The 20,074-nt window shown below is 44.2% G+C and overlaps 1 protein-coding gene across 1 annotated transcript in view; it reads left to right on the top strand.

Moving 5' to 3' along the window:
• The window catches only part of LOC310794544 (NLR family CARD domain-containing protein 3-like), a gene marked incomplete at its 5' end in the record, with an annotated part of 243,770 nt that overhangs the window by 76,757 nt on the left and 146,939 nt on the right, over positions 1–20,074 (top strand). Inside the window, one exon of the mRNA XM_083656514.1 lies at positions 19,826–20,054. Coding sequence (XP_083512640.1) covers positions 19,826–20,054 — 229 coding nt within the window. The remainder of the gene's footprint in view (positions 1–19,825; positions 20,055–20,074) is intronic.

The following is a 20,074-nucleotide window of genomic DNA, read 5'->3' as shown; positions in this document are numbered from 1 at the left end:
ACCATGGCAACTGACGCTGCTAACCTGGTCGCGACCAGGTTAGCTTCAGAGGATAAGATCAAAATCCATGACAGACCCATATAATCGGCTCTCTGGAGTCACTCACCGTTCATATAAGATCGCCATATGAAAAATAGATTGCAGTCAACTGAGAATATAACAAGAAAAACATTTGTGGCTCTGTAGGCTACATAATTAAATTAAGCCTACTTACCACTTTATGTCTTAACAGCTCAATGATGCGTGGAGAAATATGATCACTATTAATCACCGCGGCGCATATCATGAATGGACCCTCAAATGGAGTGAGGGTGATATTCTCCTACATGCCAGAAAAGCCTATACATATAATATAGATATGGGATAAATATGGATAGCCCCAGCAGTTTTCTCTTTTATAGTAGGCTATTAGGCTTTATACTAGGCTATTTTATATATGAATTATTCGATCAGTGCAACCACGCACATGAGTGATAGAGATCATTATTCATTGAGCATGCGTTTCTAAATCTATGGTCTAAATAGGCTTACAGATTGTGGAAATGTATAGACTGAGATTACACATTTACATGTGTTGCTGCTGCCTGTATCAATGCAGCTGTATCAATCGCTGATCAAAGTAAATCAAATGACTGATGTGAATACAAGCTGCTGCCTTAGACAGCCCTTCAGCAGACTATCCAACGCGGATTTTCATTCTGACATTAAATCGCGGATACATTAAATATCCGCTAAAACTCTGATCATGCACTGCGCTTCATTGAACGAGGAAATGGGTGTGGGCGTGGATAAACTCAGCTGTTCATAATGTGATTGGCTGGCGCACCTCTTTCGCGTGGACGCGCGCCTGTGCACGAGCGAAAAACGTGCGCGTGCACAGGCAGATCCCAGGTCCACTTACCTAGTAAAAAACCAGCGTCGTAGTATCAGTTAACTAGATAGCTTTGATCCTGTTCAGTCAAACCAGATCAAAGGGACTTATCGCGGATCTGTTAAACTAGTTTCGTAGTACAGGGCTCAGCACGTTTACTGGTTCATAAAGTAGAACAAGACATGCATGGAGCGTTGCACACAGTTATTCCTCATACAATACAACATTGTAAACATAATTAATCGATTAAAAGGCACTTACTTCGCGCTCCGAATTAATACTTAAAGGGTAGTTTACACGTAACGCCACTCACTGCAACAAAACTGTTACAAAACACTTTGCGTAAGGGCGTTTTACAAGAGCCACACATCTTGATATGACGTCCCTGAAGTAAACACTCGGGTGTCCTGTCCTCGCGTGCCCTCTGCTGGACAACAGCTGTCACTTCTCTTTAGGAACACAACCCGATCTGTCAGCTGTGATTGGTCGAACAAGGCTCACGTCAGAGCAAAACACGGCAACTGGCAATTCCAGCGCTGATGTCTGAGCCCTGTACTACGAAACTAGTTTAACAGATCCGCGATAAGTCCCTTTGATCTGGTTTGACTGAACAGGATCAAAGCTATCTAGTTAACTGATACTACGACGCTGGTTTTTTACTAGGTAAGTGGACCTGGGATCTGCCTGTGCACGCGCACGTTTTTCGCTCGTGCACAGGCGCGCGTCCACGCGAAAGAGGTGCGCCAGCCAATCACATTATGAACAGCTGAGTTTATCCACGCCCACACCCATTTCCACACCCATTTCCTCGTTCAATGAAGCGCAGTGCATGATCAGAGTTTTAGCGGATATTTAATGTATCCGCGATTTAATGTCAGAATGAAAATCCGCGTTGGATAGTCTGCTGAAGGGCTGTCTAAGGCAGCAGCTTGTATTCACATCAGTCATTTGATTTACTTTGATCAGCGATTGATACAGCTGCATTGATACAGGCAGCAGCAACACATGTAAATGTGTAATCTCAGTCTATACATTTCCACAATCTGTAAGCCTATTTAGACCATAGATTTAGAAACGCATGCTCAATGAATAATGATCTCTATCACTCATGTGTGTGGTTGCACTGATCGAATAATTCATATATAAAATAGCCTAGTATAAAGCCTAATAGCCTACTATAAAAGAGAAAACTGCTGGGGCTATCCATATTTATCCCATATCTATATTATATGTATAGGCTTTTCTGGCATGTAGGAGAATATCACCCTCACTCCATTTGAGGGTCCATTCATGATATGCGCCGCGGTGATTAATAGTGATCATATTTCTCCACGCATCGTTGAGCTGTTAAGACATAAAGTGGTAGGTAGGCTTAATTTAATTATGTAGCCTACAGAGCCACAAATGTTTTTCTTGTTATATTCTCAGTTGACTGCAATCTATTTTTCATATGGCGATCTTATATGAACGGTGAGTGACTCCAGAGAGCCGATTATATGGGTCTGTCATGGATTTTGATCTTATCCTCTGAAGCTAACCTGGTCGCGACCAGGTTAGCTTTGCAGCGTCAGTTGCCATGGTGATTGAAAGTTAACTTGCTTTGTAGTACGGCTAAACCAGGTTTAAACTCAAACTTACTCGGATAAGGCATTAAACTAGCTTCGTAGTACAGGCTACTGATGTCTTGTCTAGCCGACCAACTCTGTTTACATTTTAAAAACTGCGACAGTTCACAACTTTAACAAGACATATATTATAGCCTACATCAAACTCTTGAGCTACTTCTGCTCTCACTCAGAATGTCAAAGCGATGTGATGTAGGCCTATAGTTTTTGACATATTATGTTTGTTTGGCACAACTCATACTATTGACTGCCGTGGGGTTCCGCATTTCTGGGTGGCAAGTGACGTCACGCTGATTCAAGAAATAACACAACTAGAGGTTCATCTTAGTGTTCTCATGTTCATTATGTTGGACATACCGGTAGTTCAATTTCTACTTCAATTTTTATGGTAAAAAAAACTTTGAAGGCAAAATCACTAAACCGGAAGTAAAATTCCTGCTGGAGCAAAAAATCCGGCTCAATCCTGCTCTCTCTCTCTCTCTCTCTCTCTCTCTCTCTCTCTCTCTCTCTCTCTTTCTCTCTCTCTCTCTCTCTCTCTCTCTCTCTCTCTCTCTCTCTCTCTCTCTCTGCCCTCCGAGTTAATCATTTCCTTGTTCGGTGTGGCGCAGATTATTTTCTCCAGTTAAAGGTAGGTAGGCTGTTGTAACAGTACTTTACTGACACTTTTACTCTAATTTAACTCTTTAATGAGACTGTTAACACTGTTAAAACTGTTAGCCTATTTGCTTATTTAGACTAAAAAGAGGAACTATCAGGTGTCAAAGTTTTCTCCGTGTAAAAAAACTCTGATTCAAAACTAGACTTGTTTACCCTGAAGTTATGAGGCCGCGCGCGCACCGTCATATCAAATGAACACACCTAGAACTGACAGAGGAGAATAAGCAGTCTGTCTTCTCTCTCTCTCTCTCTCTCTCTCTCTCTCTGTCTCTCTCTAAAAGATAGACAACAAATGTTGGTTTTAGAATAAATCATACTCTTGAGTCAGTTAGCCTCAATGCGTTGAGGCTATATCATCTCTTGCTATAGTAAAATGGAAGAACTTCTTGTCACATGTCGCTCTTCAGTCAGAAACCATTTTGATATTGCAGACTGTGACGTCAGACAGATTTTACATGCACTCTCATAGACCCTTCTCACGGGGCCCATTTTGTGTCGAAAAGGCAGGGTAAACACAGGTGCAAGCAAAACACTAATGACGGTTTCAAACTTTTGATTGGAATTTGGAAACCCTCATTAGTGTTTTGCTTGCACCTGTGTTTATTCTGCCTTTTTCACACAAAATGGCCCACGTAAAAAGGGTCTATTCTCACTCGTCATTTAATTATATAGTATATAATATAATGACCCCTGACCTCACGGTCTAAAAATTGGAGGCTTTAACAACATTTTGGGGGCACTTTAAAAATAGTAATTAATGCATAAAGTTGCTAAAGTGTAGTGTGAACAACAGCGCTGTTTGTGTGTGTTCTTCATCGTTGTCTTCTGGCATCCAGCTTGCAGGTGCTGAGTGTGATACAGATGGGATTTAAATGTATTGAATGAAAATACAATTATCAAAATATTGGGGGCAATTTTTGCCTCATGATCATGTTTTTTAGGGGAATTAATGTGAGATTTCTTGGGGGCATTTTTGCCCTGTGTGTGTGTGTGTGTGTGTGTGTGTGTGTGTGTGTGTGTGTGTGTGTGTGTGTGTGTGTGTGTGTGTGTGTGTGTGTGTGGCCCCTGGCTAAATTCCTACACTGGCAAACACATAGATAAATACATAGCTGTGAGAGAGCAGAATAGACAGGGTATATTATAGACAGGGTATACTGTCTGGGGCTGGGCGATATGGTTGAAATCAGTATCACGAATAGTCACGGGTCAGTTTAGAAACATAATGTATATCACAATATGGGTCATATATTAAGCAAAATTGAAATTTGGTACTCCAATTATCATATTATCATATATAATAATTACCTGGCGTTATGATGCCACTGAATAGACGACAAACGATAGTACTGGATTATCTCCCTTTGGCACAGCTGCTACTCAATCAGTCAACTGTAGACATTCTGACTAGTCTAACCTTAACCAGAACTAACTAGCACAGAAGAAATCTAACTAATCTACCGCCTAGTCTGCCCTGTCCTGACCTACTCTAATCTAGTCTAATCTTAGCCTGAACACTATACGATCACGGCTAATCTGCAGCCTAACCTAAACCACTCTGACCTACCCCGGCACCGACTACCCCAGTCCCCACTCCCCCTCCCACAAAGATATGAGAAGTGGAGCCCAGGCAGAGAAATACCCCCCCAACCCCACAACCCCCCCAACCCCACAACCCCACAACCCCCACAACCCCACAACCCCACAACCCCACAACCCCCACAACCCCACAACCCCACAACCCCCACAACCCCACACCCCCACAACCCCACACCCCCACAACCCCACAACCCCCCCAACCCCCCAACCCCACACCCCCACAACCCCACACCCCCACAACCCCACAACCCCACAACCCCCACAACCCCACAACCCCCACAACCCCACAACCCCCACAACCCCACACCCCCACAACCCCACAACCCCCACAACCCCACAACCCCCACAACCCCCACAACCCCACAACCCCCACAACCCCACAACCCCCACAACCCCCACAACCCCACAACCCCCCAACCCCACAACCCCCACAACCCCACACCCCCACAACCCCACAACCCCCACAACCCCACAACCCCCACAACCCCACAACCCCCACAACCCCCACAACCCCACACCCCCACAACCCCACAACCCCCACAACCCCCACAACCCCACACCCCCACAACCCCCACACCCCCACAACCCCCACACCCCCACAACCCCACAACCCCCACAACCCCCCAACCCCACAACCCCACAACCCCCACAACCCCACACCCCCACAACCCCCCCAACCCCACAACCCCACACCCCCACAACCCCACAACCCCCACAACCCCCCAACCCCACAACCCCCACAACCCCACAACCCCCCCAACCCCACAACCCCACAACCCCCCCAACCCCACAACCCCCACAACCCCACACCCCCACAACCCCACAACCCCCACAACCCCACAACCCCCACAACCCCCACAACCCCACACCCCCACAACCCCACACCCCCACAACCCCCCAACCCCCACAAACCCCACAACCCCACAACCCCCCAACCCCACAAGCCCCACAACCCCACGACCCCCCAACCCCACAACCCCCAACCCCCACAACCCCACAACCCCACGGCCACAAGAAAAACTTTCCACCTGTGAACTTATAGCCCCTGGATTGCCTCACCTTAAAGGAGAGGAGGAACCTTGTGAGGGCCGATGCAGCTTAGAGGCCAAACATAGAGCCCAACTGGTGACCCTCCTCCAGGACAGGCTGAGATGCAATCGATGTTCGGCTAAACATTTGACTGTTGCAAATATGGAGATGAAATTGCCACAAAAAAGAGTTGGTTGGTAGTTGAAGGTAAATAAAAATAAGACAGTGGATAACCACAATAATTTTGCACAGTTTTTTTTTAGAGAAGCATGACATTTCTCACATAGTTATTGAATACCATAATGCTTATTTTCAGATGTGGAGGGAAGGGAAGTCAAGTCAAGTCAAGTTTATTTGTATAGCACATTTCATACACAGAGGCAATTCAAAGGAAGTAAGATTTGACCTCAAATCCAAGATGGCCGCTGATCCCATGGGTCTAATGTTCAAATGTATGTAATGTTCATAACAGTTGTGCACCTTTTGAGAAAAGCATGAAATTTCTCACATAGTGAGTGAATATCTACCATAAGGTTTATTTTCAGATGTGGAGGGAAGTCAGATTTGACCTCAAATCCAAGATGGCTGCCAATCCCCCGAGTCTAATACCGCATTCAAGACAACTTGGAACACTGGAAAAATTAGCTCTGACCTGTAAAAAATGATTTGAACGCTTGTCGAGGTCGGAATTACATTCGGGTATCATTTCAGATCTCCAGTCTGTCCGAGTTGACATCATCAAAGTGTTTGTTGACCTAATTTGAGGTGCAATTATGCAATATGTGTTTATATTGTTTATATTTCGCTCTGATTATAGCAATATGTTGAATTCAACAGCTATTTTACCAATGAAATTAGCTAGTTGAAGTTAGCTGTGTATGTTTTTGTAAATGTATCCTGTAATAACAGCTTGTAGTAATGACTGAGTGCAGCTAACAGCATGTTGGTGTGTTTGTGTGAAGGTGTTGTTGGCTCCACTATGAGTCAGTGTGAGGAGAGAGAGGAGGGGCTCTCTCTGTCTGAGGAACATGACAGCCGGACCAAAGCTAGGAGGTAAGATGAGATAACTGTTCTCTATCTCACAGCTCAGCAGTGACATCATTACAGCTCAGCAGTGACATCATTACAGCACAGCAGTGACATCATTACAGCTCAGCAGTGACATCATTACATCTCAACAATGACATCATTACAGCTCAGCAGTGACATCATTACATCTCAACAGTGACATCATTACAGCTTAGCAGTGACATCATTACAGCTTAGCAGTGACATCATTACAACTCAGCAGTGACATCATTACAGCTCAGCAGTGACATCATTACAGCTCAGCACTGACATCATTACAGCTCAGCAGTGACATCATTACAGCTCAGCAGTGACATCATTACAGCTCAGCACTGACATCATTACAGCTTAGCAGTGACAATATTTCAGCTCAGCAGTGACATCATTACAGCTCAGCACTGACATCATTACAGCTTAGCAGTGACATCATTACAGCTTAGCAGTGACATCATTACAGCTTAGCAGTGACATCATTACAGCTCAGCAGTGACATCATTACAGCTTAGCAGTGACATCATTACAGCTTAGCAGTGACATCATTGCAGTGACATCATTACATCTCAGCAGTGACATCATTTAACCCTTCATTATCCTGAGTCAAAGCTCTGTCTGTCTCTGTTGTGTTGAAGGCCAGTCCAGCAGGAGAGAGCAGACTCCCCTGTACCCAGCTGTGTGTCCATGAAGAGTGACTGGTCTATGACTCATCCTAGGAATTTCAAAGATGGACAGCAGTCTACTGAGCAAAGGTAAGCAGGGGTGCAAACTTGTCACCTTTCGGCAAAATTCGCAGTTTTTAATCCAAAATAGGTCATTTGTGTGATTCGTATAGATCTGTTGAGTTTTTTAAATTGGGGTGTGAGGGGGGGGGGGGGGGGGGGTGTGCCGGGCGCTGACTAACAAGTTGTCAAAAACAGATTCACACTGCTCACGATATGACTGAGTGTGTGTGCCACAGCGTGCTGTCAATCTCTCCCCCCGCATCATGCACACACAGAAAGGGAGGGAAATAGCAAAATAAAACGTTTTCAATGGCTTCTGTGTGCTTTATACTTGTGCAGAATCATTTTATTTTGAAAATATCCGACGACGTCGTATTGTTATTATCGCTAACTAACACAGGAGTGCAGCCGGTCGGTGCGGTCTGCGTCTCTGCTTCGTGAGCTGGATTAGCTCGCTGGCATAACCAGACGGACCAGACTCCAAAACAGATGAGATTAAAATGTGTCAGACAATGGTTTTGTATGCAGGAGACAAGGCTACAGCTGCAGGATCAAATTAACAAAAAGACTGCAACACCACAAACACGACCAGAGCTCAGACAACAACTAACCATAAAGCACTATCCAGTGGCAGTATGGCCGCCTGTCACTCAACCGGGCCACGCCCTTAATTATGCATAACTTTAAACCTTTATTAAATGTAAACGGCTGAGTTATGCAAAAATTCACCCCCCTACAGTTGTTATGAAAAGGTGAAATTAGCTATATAGACCAAAACCGTGTTTCGGTCCAGGCTGTAAAGATGTTTAATTACTGTTGGGGCATTTTAACAGGAACGACGGGACTTCTGAGTCCTGCCTCAAGTGGCCATTCGAGGAATTACAGCTTAAACAAAGACTTATGCATCTTCAGGAGAAAGGTGGTGGGCTTGCCCCTTGGTCAAACCCTGAGCTAGCCCCCTGGTGGTCACTGAGCAGCTACCAGATCCGTCTGGGGGTTGAGATCTTTGCTCAAGGTCGAGTGGTGGTAGTTGCACAGGGTGGAGAAAGAATCATTCACTCTGACTTTGAAAGTTGGTACTGGGATTCAAACTGGCAACCTACTGGTCAAAACCCTGCTTCTCTAACATGTTTACTGCCACCACCCTGTTTGATCCATCCTTAGCAGGATCCAGCAGAAGAGAGCAGACTCCCCTGTACCCAGCTGTGTGTCCATGAAGAGTGACTTTTCTATGGATCATCCTATTAGTTTCAAAGATGGACAGCAGTCTACTGAGCAAAGGTAAGAACTGAAAACAGATGAGTTTATTTGATTCTAACAGAGGAAAGAAGTCATCATACTCTGTTGATTTAGTTTATTCTTTTATTACAATTAACTATCCAGATTCCAGAAGGGTTTTGCTTAAAGTCCCTGGAAACCAGAAATATTTCTTTATTATTTAGCATTTTGAGTTCATCACATCACAGGACCCTATGTTAATAAGCCACCAGCCAAATTTGAACGATGATGTACATCGCAAAGTATATAAATTTAGGTTTGACAGTCATGGCAAAAGTCATGAGAATCAATTAGTTTTTAGAGTGTATTTTCTCCCGCGGACTGTGTGGGCGTGTCCCGTCTGCAGCAGGTCTCTCTCTCTCTCTCGGAGGAGACCTCTGATAGAGATAGATGGGGTGTGTGTGTGTGTGTGTGTGTGTTCGCACGTTGCTCCGCGCATAGCGTACTGAGAGGAAGAGATCTCTGCTCTGCGAGTGCACAGCGCTACTGTGTGTGTGTGTGTGTGTGTGTGAGTAACCTCGCGTCACCAGGCTGTGTGTCGAGCACTATGCTGAGAGAGAGAGAGAGAGAGAGAGAGAGAGAGAGAGAGAGAGCAGCATAGTGCTCGACACACAGCACACAGAGTGGGAGGGAGACAGACAGACAGACACTGAGCGAGCGCTGTGGGGGCAAAGAACGGATGGGCGGGTTGCGCGCGTGTACAAAGGTTATATAGAGCTTATGGCGTCATAAGCTCCTGCATTTTAGCACCTCGCGCACTGCTGTCTTCAATGAGAAAGTACCTTGTAGAATCTTGTAGAAAAGTGTCGATTTTAAGGCTTTGGGTTGAAAGTAATGTATAATAATTTCTGAGGCACACAATTACTAACATAAGACCCTCCATAACATAGTTAGAACGTTTTTGTGGATTTTGGTTTCCAGGGACTTTAACATATTTTCTTTTGCAGCATTGCTCTGCCTCACATCCATAGTTACATATATTCATACCAGAGCTGCTCAGTACAACAACAGCCTTCTGCTGTTGTTGTACTGAGCAGCTACCAGAACAGTCTAGGGGTTGAGATCTTTGCTCAAGGTCTAGTTGTTGGTAGTTTCACAGGGTGGAGAAAGACTTACATCAAAGTTGACTTTCAAAGTTGTTATTGGGATTCAAACCGGCAACCTACTGGTCAAAACCCTGCTTCTCTAACATGTTTACTGCCACCACCCTGTTTTATCAATCCTTAGCAGGATCCAGCAGAAGAGAGCAGACTCCCCTGTACCCAGCTGTGTGTCCATGAAGAGTGACCGGTCTATGGATCATCCTCCTGATATCAAAGATGGACAGCAGCCTACTGAGCAAAGGTAAGAACTGAAAACAGACAAGTTTATTATTTGATTCTACTGAACAGACATAGTCAAGTCAAGTCAAGTCAAGTTTATTTGTATAGCACATTTCATACACAGATGCAGTTCAAAGTGCTTCATATAAGATGATGATGAGGATGACATAAGAAAATAAAAAAAGAGGATAAAATAGACATTTCACAACAGCTTTGTCTTTATACTGTAGTTTCTGTGTGCTTTATACTTGTGCAGAATCGTTTTATTTTGAAAATATCCGACTGGACGTCCTATTGTTATTATCGCTAACTAACACAGGAGTGCAGCCGGTCAGTGTGGTCTGCGTCTCTGCTTCGTGAGCTGGATTAGCTCACTGGCATAACCAGACGGACCAGACTCCAAAACAGCTCAGCAGTGACATCATTACAGCTTAGCAGTGACATAATTACAGCTTAGTAGTGGCATCATTAGCAGTGACATCATTACAGCTCAGCAGTGACATCATTACAGCTCAGCAGTGACATCATTACAGCTCAGCAGTGACATCATTACAGCTTAGCAGTGACATCATTACAGCTCAGCAGTGACATCATTACAGCTTAGCAGTGACATCATTACAGCTCAGCAGTGACATCATTACAGCTCAGCAGTGACATCATTACAGCTTAGCAGTGACATCATTACAGCTTAGCAGTGACATTACAGCTCAGCAGTGACATCATTACAGCTCAGCAGTGACATCAGTACAGCTTAGCAGTGACATCATTACAGCTTAGCAGTGACATTACAGCTCAGCAGTGACATCATTACAGCTCAGCAGTGACATCAGTACAGCTTAGCAGTGACATCATTACCAGCAGTGACATCATTACATCTCAACAGTGACATCATTACAACTCAACAGTGGGAGGTACGGTGGTGTAGTGGTAAGCGCTATCGCCTCACAGCTCGAAGGTCGTGGGTTTGATTCCCACCTGGGACGATGTGAACGCTGAAGGAATGTGTGCCCGTCCGCATGTCCTCGAGTGCCCACCGCCCGGGTGGGGTCGCCAAAAGGGCCCTTCTGTGTGGAGTTTGCATGTTCTCCCCGTGCCTCCCGGGGGTTTCCCTCATATAGGAACCCCCTTCACAAAAACATGCAATATCCTGGTTGCTAATGTGGTTCCTCCTCTGGTCGTTAACTCATTGAGTGCCAAGGACGAGTATGTTCGTCAATTGCGTTTTTTGACGGTGGGACGTGCATCAAAGCCAGATCCATCTCCTGTGAAAGTATGGTGGCTGTTGAATGTGTAAAAGCTATTTTAGGGACCCATTAGGTGGCGACAGTGCTCTCCAGATTAGAGAAAGGCGAGGAAAAAAGAGAGAAGAAGTAATGGGGAAACGGAAATCGCATCGATATGCGTGAAGCATAACGTTAGCTGTGCCTGTGAACAGCAGTCATCTGCTGCCACAATTGAGCCCCATCCGTGTCCGCTGCGATAGCCCCTCCATATGATTTAGTTGCCGACACCAGCGTCTTTCTGAAAAGTTACATTATTCTCAGCTGGGAGCGGGCGACAGGCTGTGAAAAAGCGGGGTGCAGCGGACTTTTCAGTGCAGAGCAAACGCACTCGCAGCAGAGCCCCAGAGAGACACTCCCACTCGGACTCCACTCGGAGGAGGAGGAGGAGGAGGAGGGGGGTGGGGCACGCAGGGCACTACAGCATACAACCATTGACACAGACCCAGGCAGCAGCAGGCTGATGCACAGAGACAGGCAAACAAGCTAGAATAGGCTATCTGATGCCCACCAGCAGTAAATCAAGACCAGCAAGAAGGTGTAGGGTCTGCGCACGCAGGGGCCAGCGCTGCTGGTTGCAGCTAAAAAATATTATTTGGCCAAACAAAATTCCTTTGTTTTCACTCTTTTATTGAAGGAAATTATTTTTGAGGTGTCACATTAGAAAATATTAGCTTCAGAGTCAATGATGTGCTTGAAATGCTTCCTTTCACAAAAGGCTGAATATCTGAGATTCTAAATTGAAACGTGTCTTTTTGCTCAAAACAACCTATCTTCTCCGGCTCATAACTAAAGAACGGAAAATGGTATCAATAAACTTTTTTTTGCAGATGATAGAAGAGAGTCTCATCGTTCTTTGTGCGTGTTCGGTGTTTACATAGTAATATCACACAATATTCTGTGGGCCTCGAGAAATCACTGAAAACGCTCTGAAACTCTGGCACTGGGAGCGTCCGTTCTCCAAAAGTGGCTGGCACTCAATGAGTTAAGGGCACCTGTTCAGAGGGAGGGGAACCTGTTGGAATAGCGTGAACCTCCCACGTGCTATGTCCTACCGGTGAAGCTTCCTCTGTCAGGTGAAAAGAAGCGGCTGGCTAACTGCCCATGTCTCGGAGGAAGCATGGAGCCAGTTTCGGCTCTCCCCAGATTGGCAGAGGGTGGAGTAGCAACCAGGATAAAGAAATTACGTTAGCACTAATGGGGGATAAAAATGGGATAAAAAATCAGGAAATATTTGAAAAAAAATAAAAAATAAAAATACAGCTCAGCAGTGACATTACATCTCAACAGTGACACCATTACAGCTCAGCAGTGACCATTATCCAGAGTCAAAGCTCTGTCTGTCTCTGTTGTGTTGAAGGCCAGTTCAGCAGGAGAGAGCAGACTCCCCTGTACCCAGCTGTGTGTCCATGAAGAGTGACCGGTCTATGGATCATCCACCTGATATCAAAGATGGACAGCAGCCTACTGAGCAAAGGTAAGAACTGAAAACAGACAAGTTTATTATTTGATTCTACTGAACAGACATAGTCAAGTCAAGTCAAGTTTATTTGTATAGCACATTTCATACACAGATGCAGTTCAAAGTGCTTCACATAAAATGATGATGAGGATGACATAAGAAAATAAAAAAGAGGATAAAATAGACATTTCACATCAGCTTTGTCTTCATACTGTAGTTTCTGTGTGCTTCATACTTGTGCAGAATCGTTTTATTTTGAAAATATCCGACTGGACGTCGTATTGTTATTATCGCTAACTAACACAGGAGTGCAGCCGGTCAGTACGGTCTGCGTCTCTGCTTCGTGAGCTGGATTAGCTCGCTGGCATAACCAGACAGACCAGACTCCAAAACAGATGAGATTAAAATGTGTCAGATAGGTTTTGTTTGCAGGAGACACGGCTACAGCTGCAGGATCAAATGGACAAAAAGACTGCAACACCACAAACACGACCAGAGCTCAGACAACAACTAACCATAAAGCACTATCCAGTGGCAGTATGGCCGCCTGTCACTCAACCGGGCCACGCCTTAATTATGCATAACTTTAAACCTTTATTAAATGTAAACGGCTGAGTTATGCAAAAATTGACCCTCCTACAGTTGTTATGAAAAGGTGAAATTAGCTATATAGACCAAAACCGTGTTTCGGTCCAGGCTGTAAAGATGTTTAATTACTGTTGGGGCATTTTAACAGGAACGACGGGACTTCTGAGTCCTGCCTCAAGTGGCCATTCAAGGAATTACAGCTTAAACAAAGACTTCCGCATCTTCAGGGGAAAGGTGGTGGGCTTGCCCCTTGGTCAAACCCTGAGCTAGCCCCCTGGTGGTCACTGAGCAGCTACCAGATCCGTCTGGGGGTTGAGATCTTTGCTCAAGGTCGAGTGGTGGTAGTTGCACAGGGTGGAGAAAGAATCATTCACTCTGACTTTGAAAGTTGGTACTGGGATTCAAACTGGCAACCTACTGGTCAAAACCCTGCTTCTCTAACATGTTTACTGCCACCACCCTGTTTTATCAATCCTTAGCAGGATCCAGCAGGAGAGAGCAGACTCCCCTGTACCCAGCTGTGTGTCCATGAAGAGTGACTGGTCTATGGATCGTCCTATTAGTTTCAAAGATGGACAGCAGTCTACTGAGCAAAGGTAAGAACTGAAAACAGATGAGTTTATTTGATTCTACTGAACAGAGGAAAGAAGTCATGATACTCTGTTGATTTAGTTTCTTCTCTCAAAACATCACATCCAATAATCATAGCAGCATTTACAGTAGGAATGCACCATATTTAACGGACCGATACATTATCATCCAATATGGCCATTTTGCATGAGCTCGTGACGTCACAGCTGCACCTGGTGCCAGGCGCACTAGAGCCAAACATGGCTGCCGGCAGTGTGGCTGTTCCACAGTTTCAGATGATAACAACTAGGGCTGTCAAACGATTACTTTTCTTAATCGCGATTAATCTTGCGATTAACTATAGTTAATCGCGATTAATCGCATCTTTGTATCGCATGTTTAAAATGCCATTATTTTGCAAAACATCCCCGTATTCAAAGCACTTAAAACACACAATCCCTGGACGTTTCATTTCAGGTAAAGATGATTGTATATGGTTTACTCCAGCTCTGGGAGTATGAACTCCAAAATCCAATCCACTAACATTATTAAGCTAACCAGGAGTCCCACTATAAACCAAATAGGGACTTTTGAGTTGAGCTATATGCAGAACTGGACAGAACCATCATCTGTTTGGAGACCAATAATAAGGAAAACAAACACACACATTACATTAAAAAAATCTGTCAACATCACATAGTGTCTTTTCTTTCATCTTTAATCTTTCCATGTCTTCCCCATTCACTTCAATAGAACTGACCCCAATGCAAAATTCAAACAGATCAGTAACATGACAATACAAGTCTAAATTAGTAGGCTGCCTTTTGTCATTGTGTTTTATCTGCAGACTAAGCGGTTCAGTTCAATAAAAGCCTTTATTTTTTGTATTGTTTAATTGAGTGATACTTTACTAAAACAATCATATATATTACATCAGAATTGCTCTTTGTTTTGTGTTCACAGTAGTGATGTCAGTTAGATTTGGTTAGGTCAGAGCTATGGAATAGTCTTTTAAATCACCCATCTTTGCTCAACACATCTGTCTTTTGTCACCCCAGGTGTGCATAAAATACAGGTTAAGAACTTATTTCTTTAAATACAAAGATGTGAAATAATTATCGGTTATTGTATCCGTTATTGGCCAGGAGAAGCAGATATTTATCGGTTATCGTATCGGCTGAAAAAAATCCATATCGTGCATCCCTAATTTACAGTGGATTTCACTGTGTGTGTGTGTGTGTGTGTGTGTGTGTGTGTGTGTGTGTGTGTGTGTGTGTGTGTGTGTGCGTGACATTATATGACCTAATACTTCATGTGTTCTACAGAGTCCACCAGGAGAGGTCAGAGGTTCCCAGTGGTCAGTCTGTCCAGGAGCTTCAAACAGACCTAGACTCCATATTTATGGTGTGTAAATGTAAAATAAAAACACATTTTACTGCAGCTACTGAATTACAAAACAACTACTCTGTAGCCTGTACTACGAAGCTAGTTTAATGCCTTATCCGAGTAAGTTTGAGTTTAAACCTGGTTTAGCCGTACTACAAAGCAAGTTAACTTTCAATCACCATGGCAACTGACGCTGCAAAGCTAACCTGGTCGCGACCAGGTTAGCTTCAGAGGATAAGATCAAAATCCATGACAGACCCATATAATCGGCTCTCTGGAGTCACTCACCGTTCATATAAGATCGCCATATGAAAAATAGATTGCAGTCAACTGAGAATATAACAAGAAAAACATTTGTGGCTCTGTAGGCTACATAATTAAATTAAGCCTACTTACCACTTTATGTCTTAACACATTCCCTGCCAACAACGTATGAACACGTTTTCAGAATCCAGCTGTTCCCTGCCAACAACGTGTTTACACGTTTTTGGCATCGATTTTTTTTTTTTGACGGTGGGTTGTGCATCTAAGCCTTTTACATCTCTTATATAATTATTGGAGCCACCGAACGTTTACAACCCATTCCACCGACCCACTAAGTGGCAACAGTGCTCTCCTTGCTAGAGAAAGGAAAGCATTTTTTTAACTTGTCAAGCCATTCTCAGCCCAGCCATTCTCCTTTTCGCGCTGATTGCTGGCGATGCGGGATTGCAAATTTACATAATAGATTCAGCCGATCTACTATGATCGGGTGATAGATAACAGGTGGAGGAACACACTTTGAAACACGCAGCATAAATATGACCAGAATCGCAAAAGCTTCTCTCAACCAAAACTCCAAACAAGCGAGTCCATCCCGACTTCCTCAAACAGCGGCCGTGCAGACAGGCCAGACAGGCACAGGAGAGCAGCAAAGCACTGACTGGTGACAAGCTTGTCCGCCCACGGAGGGCGGAGTTGAAGCAACTCGAGAGGGAGGGAGAGAGAGAGAGAGAGAGAGAGAGAGAGAGAGGGAGGGAGAGCGAGAGGGAGGGAGAGAGAGAGAGAGAGCGAGAGGGGGAGGGAGAGAGAGAGAGAGAGAGCCAAAAATGAATGGTTAAAGTGACAGTTCCATCCAATTTCACAAAAAGCCGTTTATCTCTGAATATTCTTTTTCACGCTAAAACCATGCTGTATTCAACTGCTAATGCTTACATAACTACTAACTCTACAAACTAACTCTTTTAGACAGAGAAAGTACACATTCTATTAGTACTTTTGAGATATTGTATGTTCACAAACTCCAAGCTGAAACGAATCCTCGGCTCTTATAAAATGAGCCATAATCCTCAAAAAACGGCTTGGCAGAAGCTAGCTACAGCAAAAAAAAACGTCTGGCAGTCAATGTGTTAACAGCTCAACGATGCGTGGAGAAATATGATCACTATTAATCACCGCGGCGCATATCATGAATGGACCCTCAAATGGAGTGAGGGTGATATTCTCCTACATGCCAGAAAAGCCTATACATATAATATAGATATGGGATAAATATGGATAGCCCCAATACTAAATATGCAGGCTATTCTTGCATCTTTCAGCTGGAACTGTGTCCTGTAGGCTGTATGCCAATATATGAGCAAAAATAGGCTAGTTTTTATCAATGATAACTATGCCCGCATCGCCTCAATTCAGTTCAGCAGTTTTCTCTTTTATAGTAGGCTATTAGGCTTTATACTAGGCTATTTTATATATGAATTATTCGATCAGTGCAACCACACACATGAGTGATAGAGATCATTATTCATTGAGCATGCGTTTCTAAATCTATGGTCTAAATAGGCTTACAGATTGTGGAAATGTATAGACTGAGATTACACATTTACATTTGTTGCTGCTGTATCAATGTATGCAGCTGTATCAGACAGAAATCGCTGATCAAAATCAAATGACTGATGTGAATACAAGCTGCTGCTTTAGACAGCCCTTCAGCAGACTATCCAACGCGGATTTTCATTCTGACATTAAATCGCGGATAGATTAAATATCCGCTAAAACTCTGATCACACTGTGGCTGCGCTGAATGAGGAAATGGGTGTGGAAATGGGTGTGGGCGTGGATCAACTCAGCTGTTCATAATGTGATTGGCTAGCGCACCTCTTTCGCGTGGACGCGCGCCTGTGCACGAGCGAAAAACGTGCGCGTGCACAGGCAGATCCCAGGTCCACTTACCTAGTAAAAAACCAGCGTCGTAGTATCAGTTAACTAGATAGCTTTGATCCTGTTCAGTCAAACCAGATCAAAGGGACTTATCGCGGATCTGTTAAACTAGTTTCGTAGTACAGGGCTCTGGTCTGTTGTTGTTGTTGTTGTTTCTCCTCTAGTCTCTCCCAAGACTCAAATATTATGTTGAATCCCTGCGCTCCGCATACTACACAAATGAGTCTGTGCCACTTCACAGCCACTGCTGGGGTTTGAGGGCGGGTCTAGGCGGGTTGAAATTGAATGAGTGACAGGTCATAGGACCAATGAGAGAGCCGTTCGAAAAATGGGCTGCGCCTCCCGTGCAGAGCCATTTAGATAGAAGAGTCCCGACATCTCCATTCACTCCAATGGACCAGTTTCTTACTCTCAAGAGTTCCAGGAATTAAGGTCCTGGATTAAGCAGCACTGTCGAGTTGCAGCAAAATAAACAGTTTGTGTTGTACTCTGAAAGGGTTTTCCCCCCCTTGAATCAAATTGTACATTATCAGCTTTATTTTAGCATGCAAAAGTAGCGCGAGACCCATTCCTGGCTGTTCATTGGCTAATGAGTCTCACATTTTGGTCATTGGCTAATGAGTCTCACATTTTGGTCCTCCGCTGACGCCACTCTCTCTCTAGTCTAGAGAACACTACTCCCGTGTCGTCTGATCGCAGATTGCAAAGTCGTTACTGAGTGGTGGAGACTGAATCCACCACTGGCCAATCACTGGCCAAGTGAACGGTTCACTTCCGTCCCCAGCTGGCTGAGGGGAGTGTCCCAGACCCAGAGAGAGATCTGCAGCATGCAGTAACGTAGTGTATCAGCGTAACAACTCTCATGGGTCTGGCGTTGAGACTATTTTTCCCCAAACCCTGTTCCATCAGGAGGTCTTTTGCCTACTTCCTGGTCATTATTGTAGATAAGAATTTGTTCTTAAAGGAGAATTTCGTTTTTTTTTTAACCTGGACCCATCTCCTGGCAATAATTATGATTTGGCCACTCACCCAGCGATGTCCGCGGCGTTTCTGGCCGTCCTAGCGTTGTTTTGAGATCAATAGCGTCCAAGTCAGTTGTAAATAGGAGCTGATTTGGGGCCAAGTGTGAGCCTGTCTTTCCTGCATCTAAATAGCTATTTTTATTCCCGTTTTCGCCACATATCGTCGTAATGTGATCTAGAGCTGCAACGATTAATCGATTGATCGATTAGTTGATCGACAGAAAATTAATCGACAACTATTTTGATAATCGATTAATCGTTTTGAGTACAATTTTAAGAGAAAAGGTCTAAATTCTCTGATTCGAGCTTCTTAAATGTGAATATTTTCTGGTTTCTTTACTCCTGTGTGACAGTAAACTGATATTATCTTTGAGTTGTGGACAAAACACACTCTCAAATGTCTCAAAGACATTTGAGGGCGTCATCTTGGGCTTTGGGAAACACTGATCGTCATTTGCTACCATTTTCTGACATTTTATAGACCAAACAACTAATCGATTAATCGAGAAAATAATCGACAGATTAATCGATTATGAAAATAATCGTTAGTTGCAGCCCTAATGTGATCCCTCAACATCCACCAGAGTGATATTTCGCCCCAGGCCATTTCCTGGAGTCTCCCAGGGATCAAATTGCCTCAAACGTGAACTCGGTCACCAAGTCTCGTAAAGTCCCGCGATACTTTCATGCCGACTGGCCAACTACAGGTAGGACGCTTTGCGGTGGTGGTTTTAGCGTAACCTATGTGGGGTTTGGCATAACCTTCATTATTTCGAATCCCACATTACGACGATATGTGGCGAAAACGGGAATAAAAATAGCTATTTAGATGCAGGAAAGACAGGCTCACACTTGGCCCCAAATCAGCTCCATTTTACAACTGACTTGGACGCTATTGATCTCAAAACAACGCTAGGACGGCCAGAAACGCCACGGACATCGCTGGGTGAGTGGCCAAATCATAATTATTGCCAGGAGATGGGTCCAGGTTAAAAAAAAATGAAATTCTCCTTTAACTAACTTCTTGCCTGGTAAAATAAAGATTGTTGGTTGATGAGGTCTTCAAGCTGCATTCTTTAGACCAGTGGATCTGATTATTACAGTATTATTATTATTTTTCAGAATGTTTAATTCAAATGTTATTCTGTTGCAGCTGCTTGAGGAGAACATTGTCACTTTTGTGAAGAAGGAGCTGAAGAGAGTCCAGCTGGTTCTGAGTCTGGATTACCCAGAATGCTTAGAGAGTCCGAGGGAGGAGGAGGAGGCGGTGGACAGTGAGGAGGAAGAGCAGAGGAGGAGCAGCACAGAGGCTTTTCTAAACATCACACTGCTCTTCCTGAGGAGAATGAAGCAGGAGGAGCTGGCTGACTCTCTGCAGAGCAGTAAGAGGCTTTAACAGCTT

Source organism: Poromitra crassiceps, assembly GCF_964638095.1.
Source record: "Poromitra crassiceps genome assembly, chromosome: 20".
Lineage (NCBI taxonomy): Eukaryota > Metazoa > Chordata > Actinopteri > Beryciformes > Melamphaidae > Poromitra > Poromitra crassiceps.
Note: the sequence above shows the minus strand (reverse complement) of the source record. Positions and strands in the feature narration are given on the sequence as shown.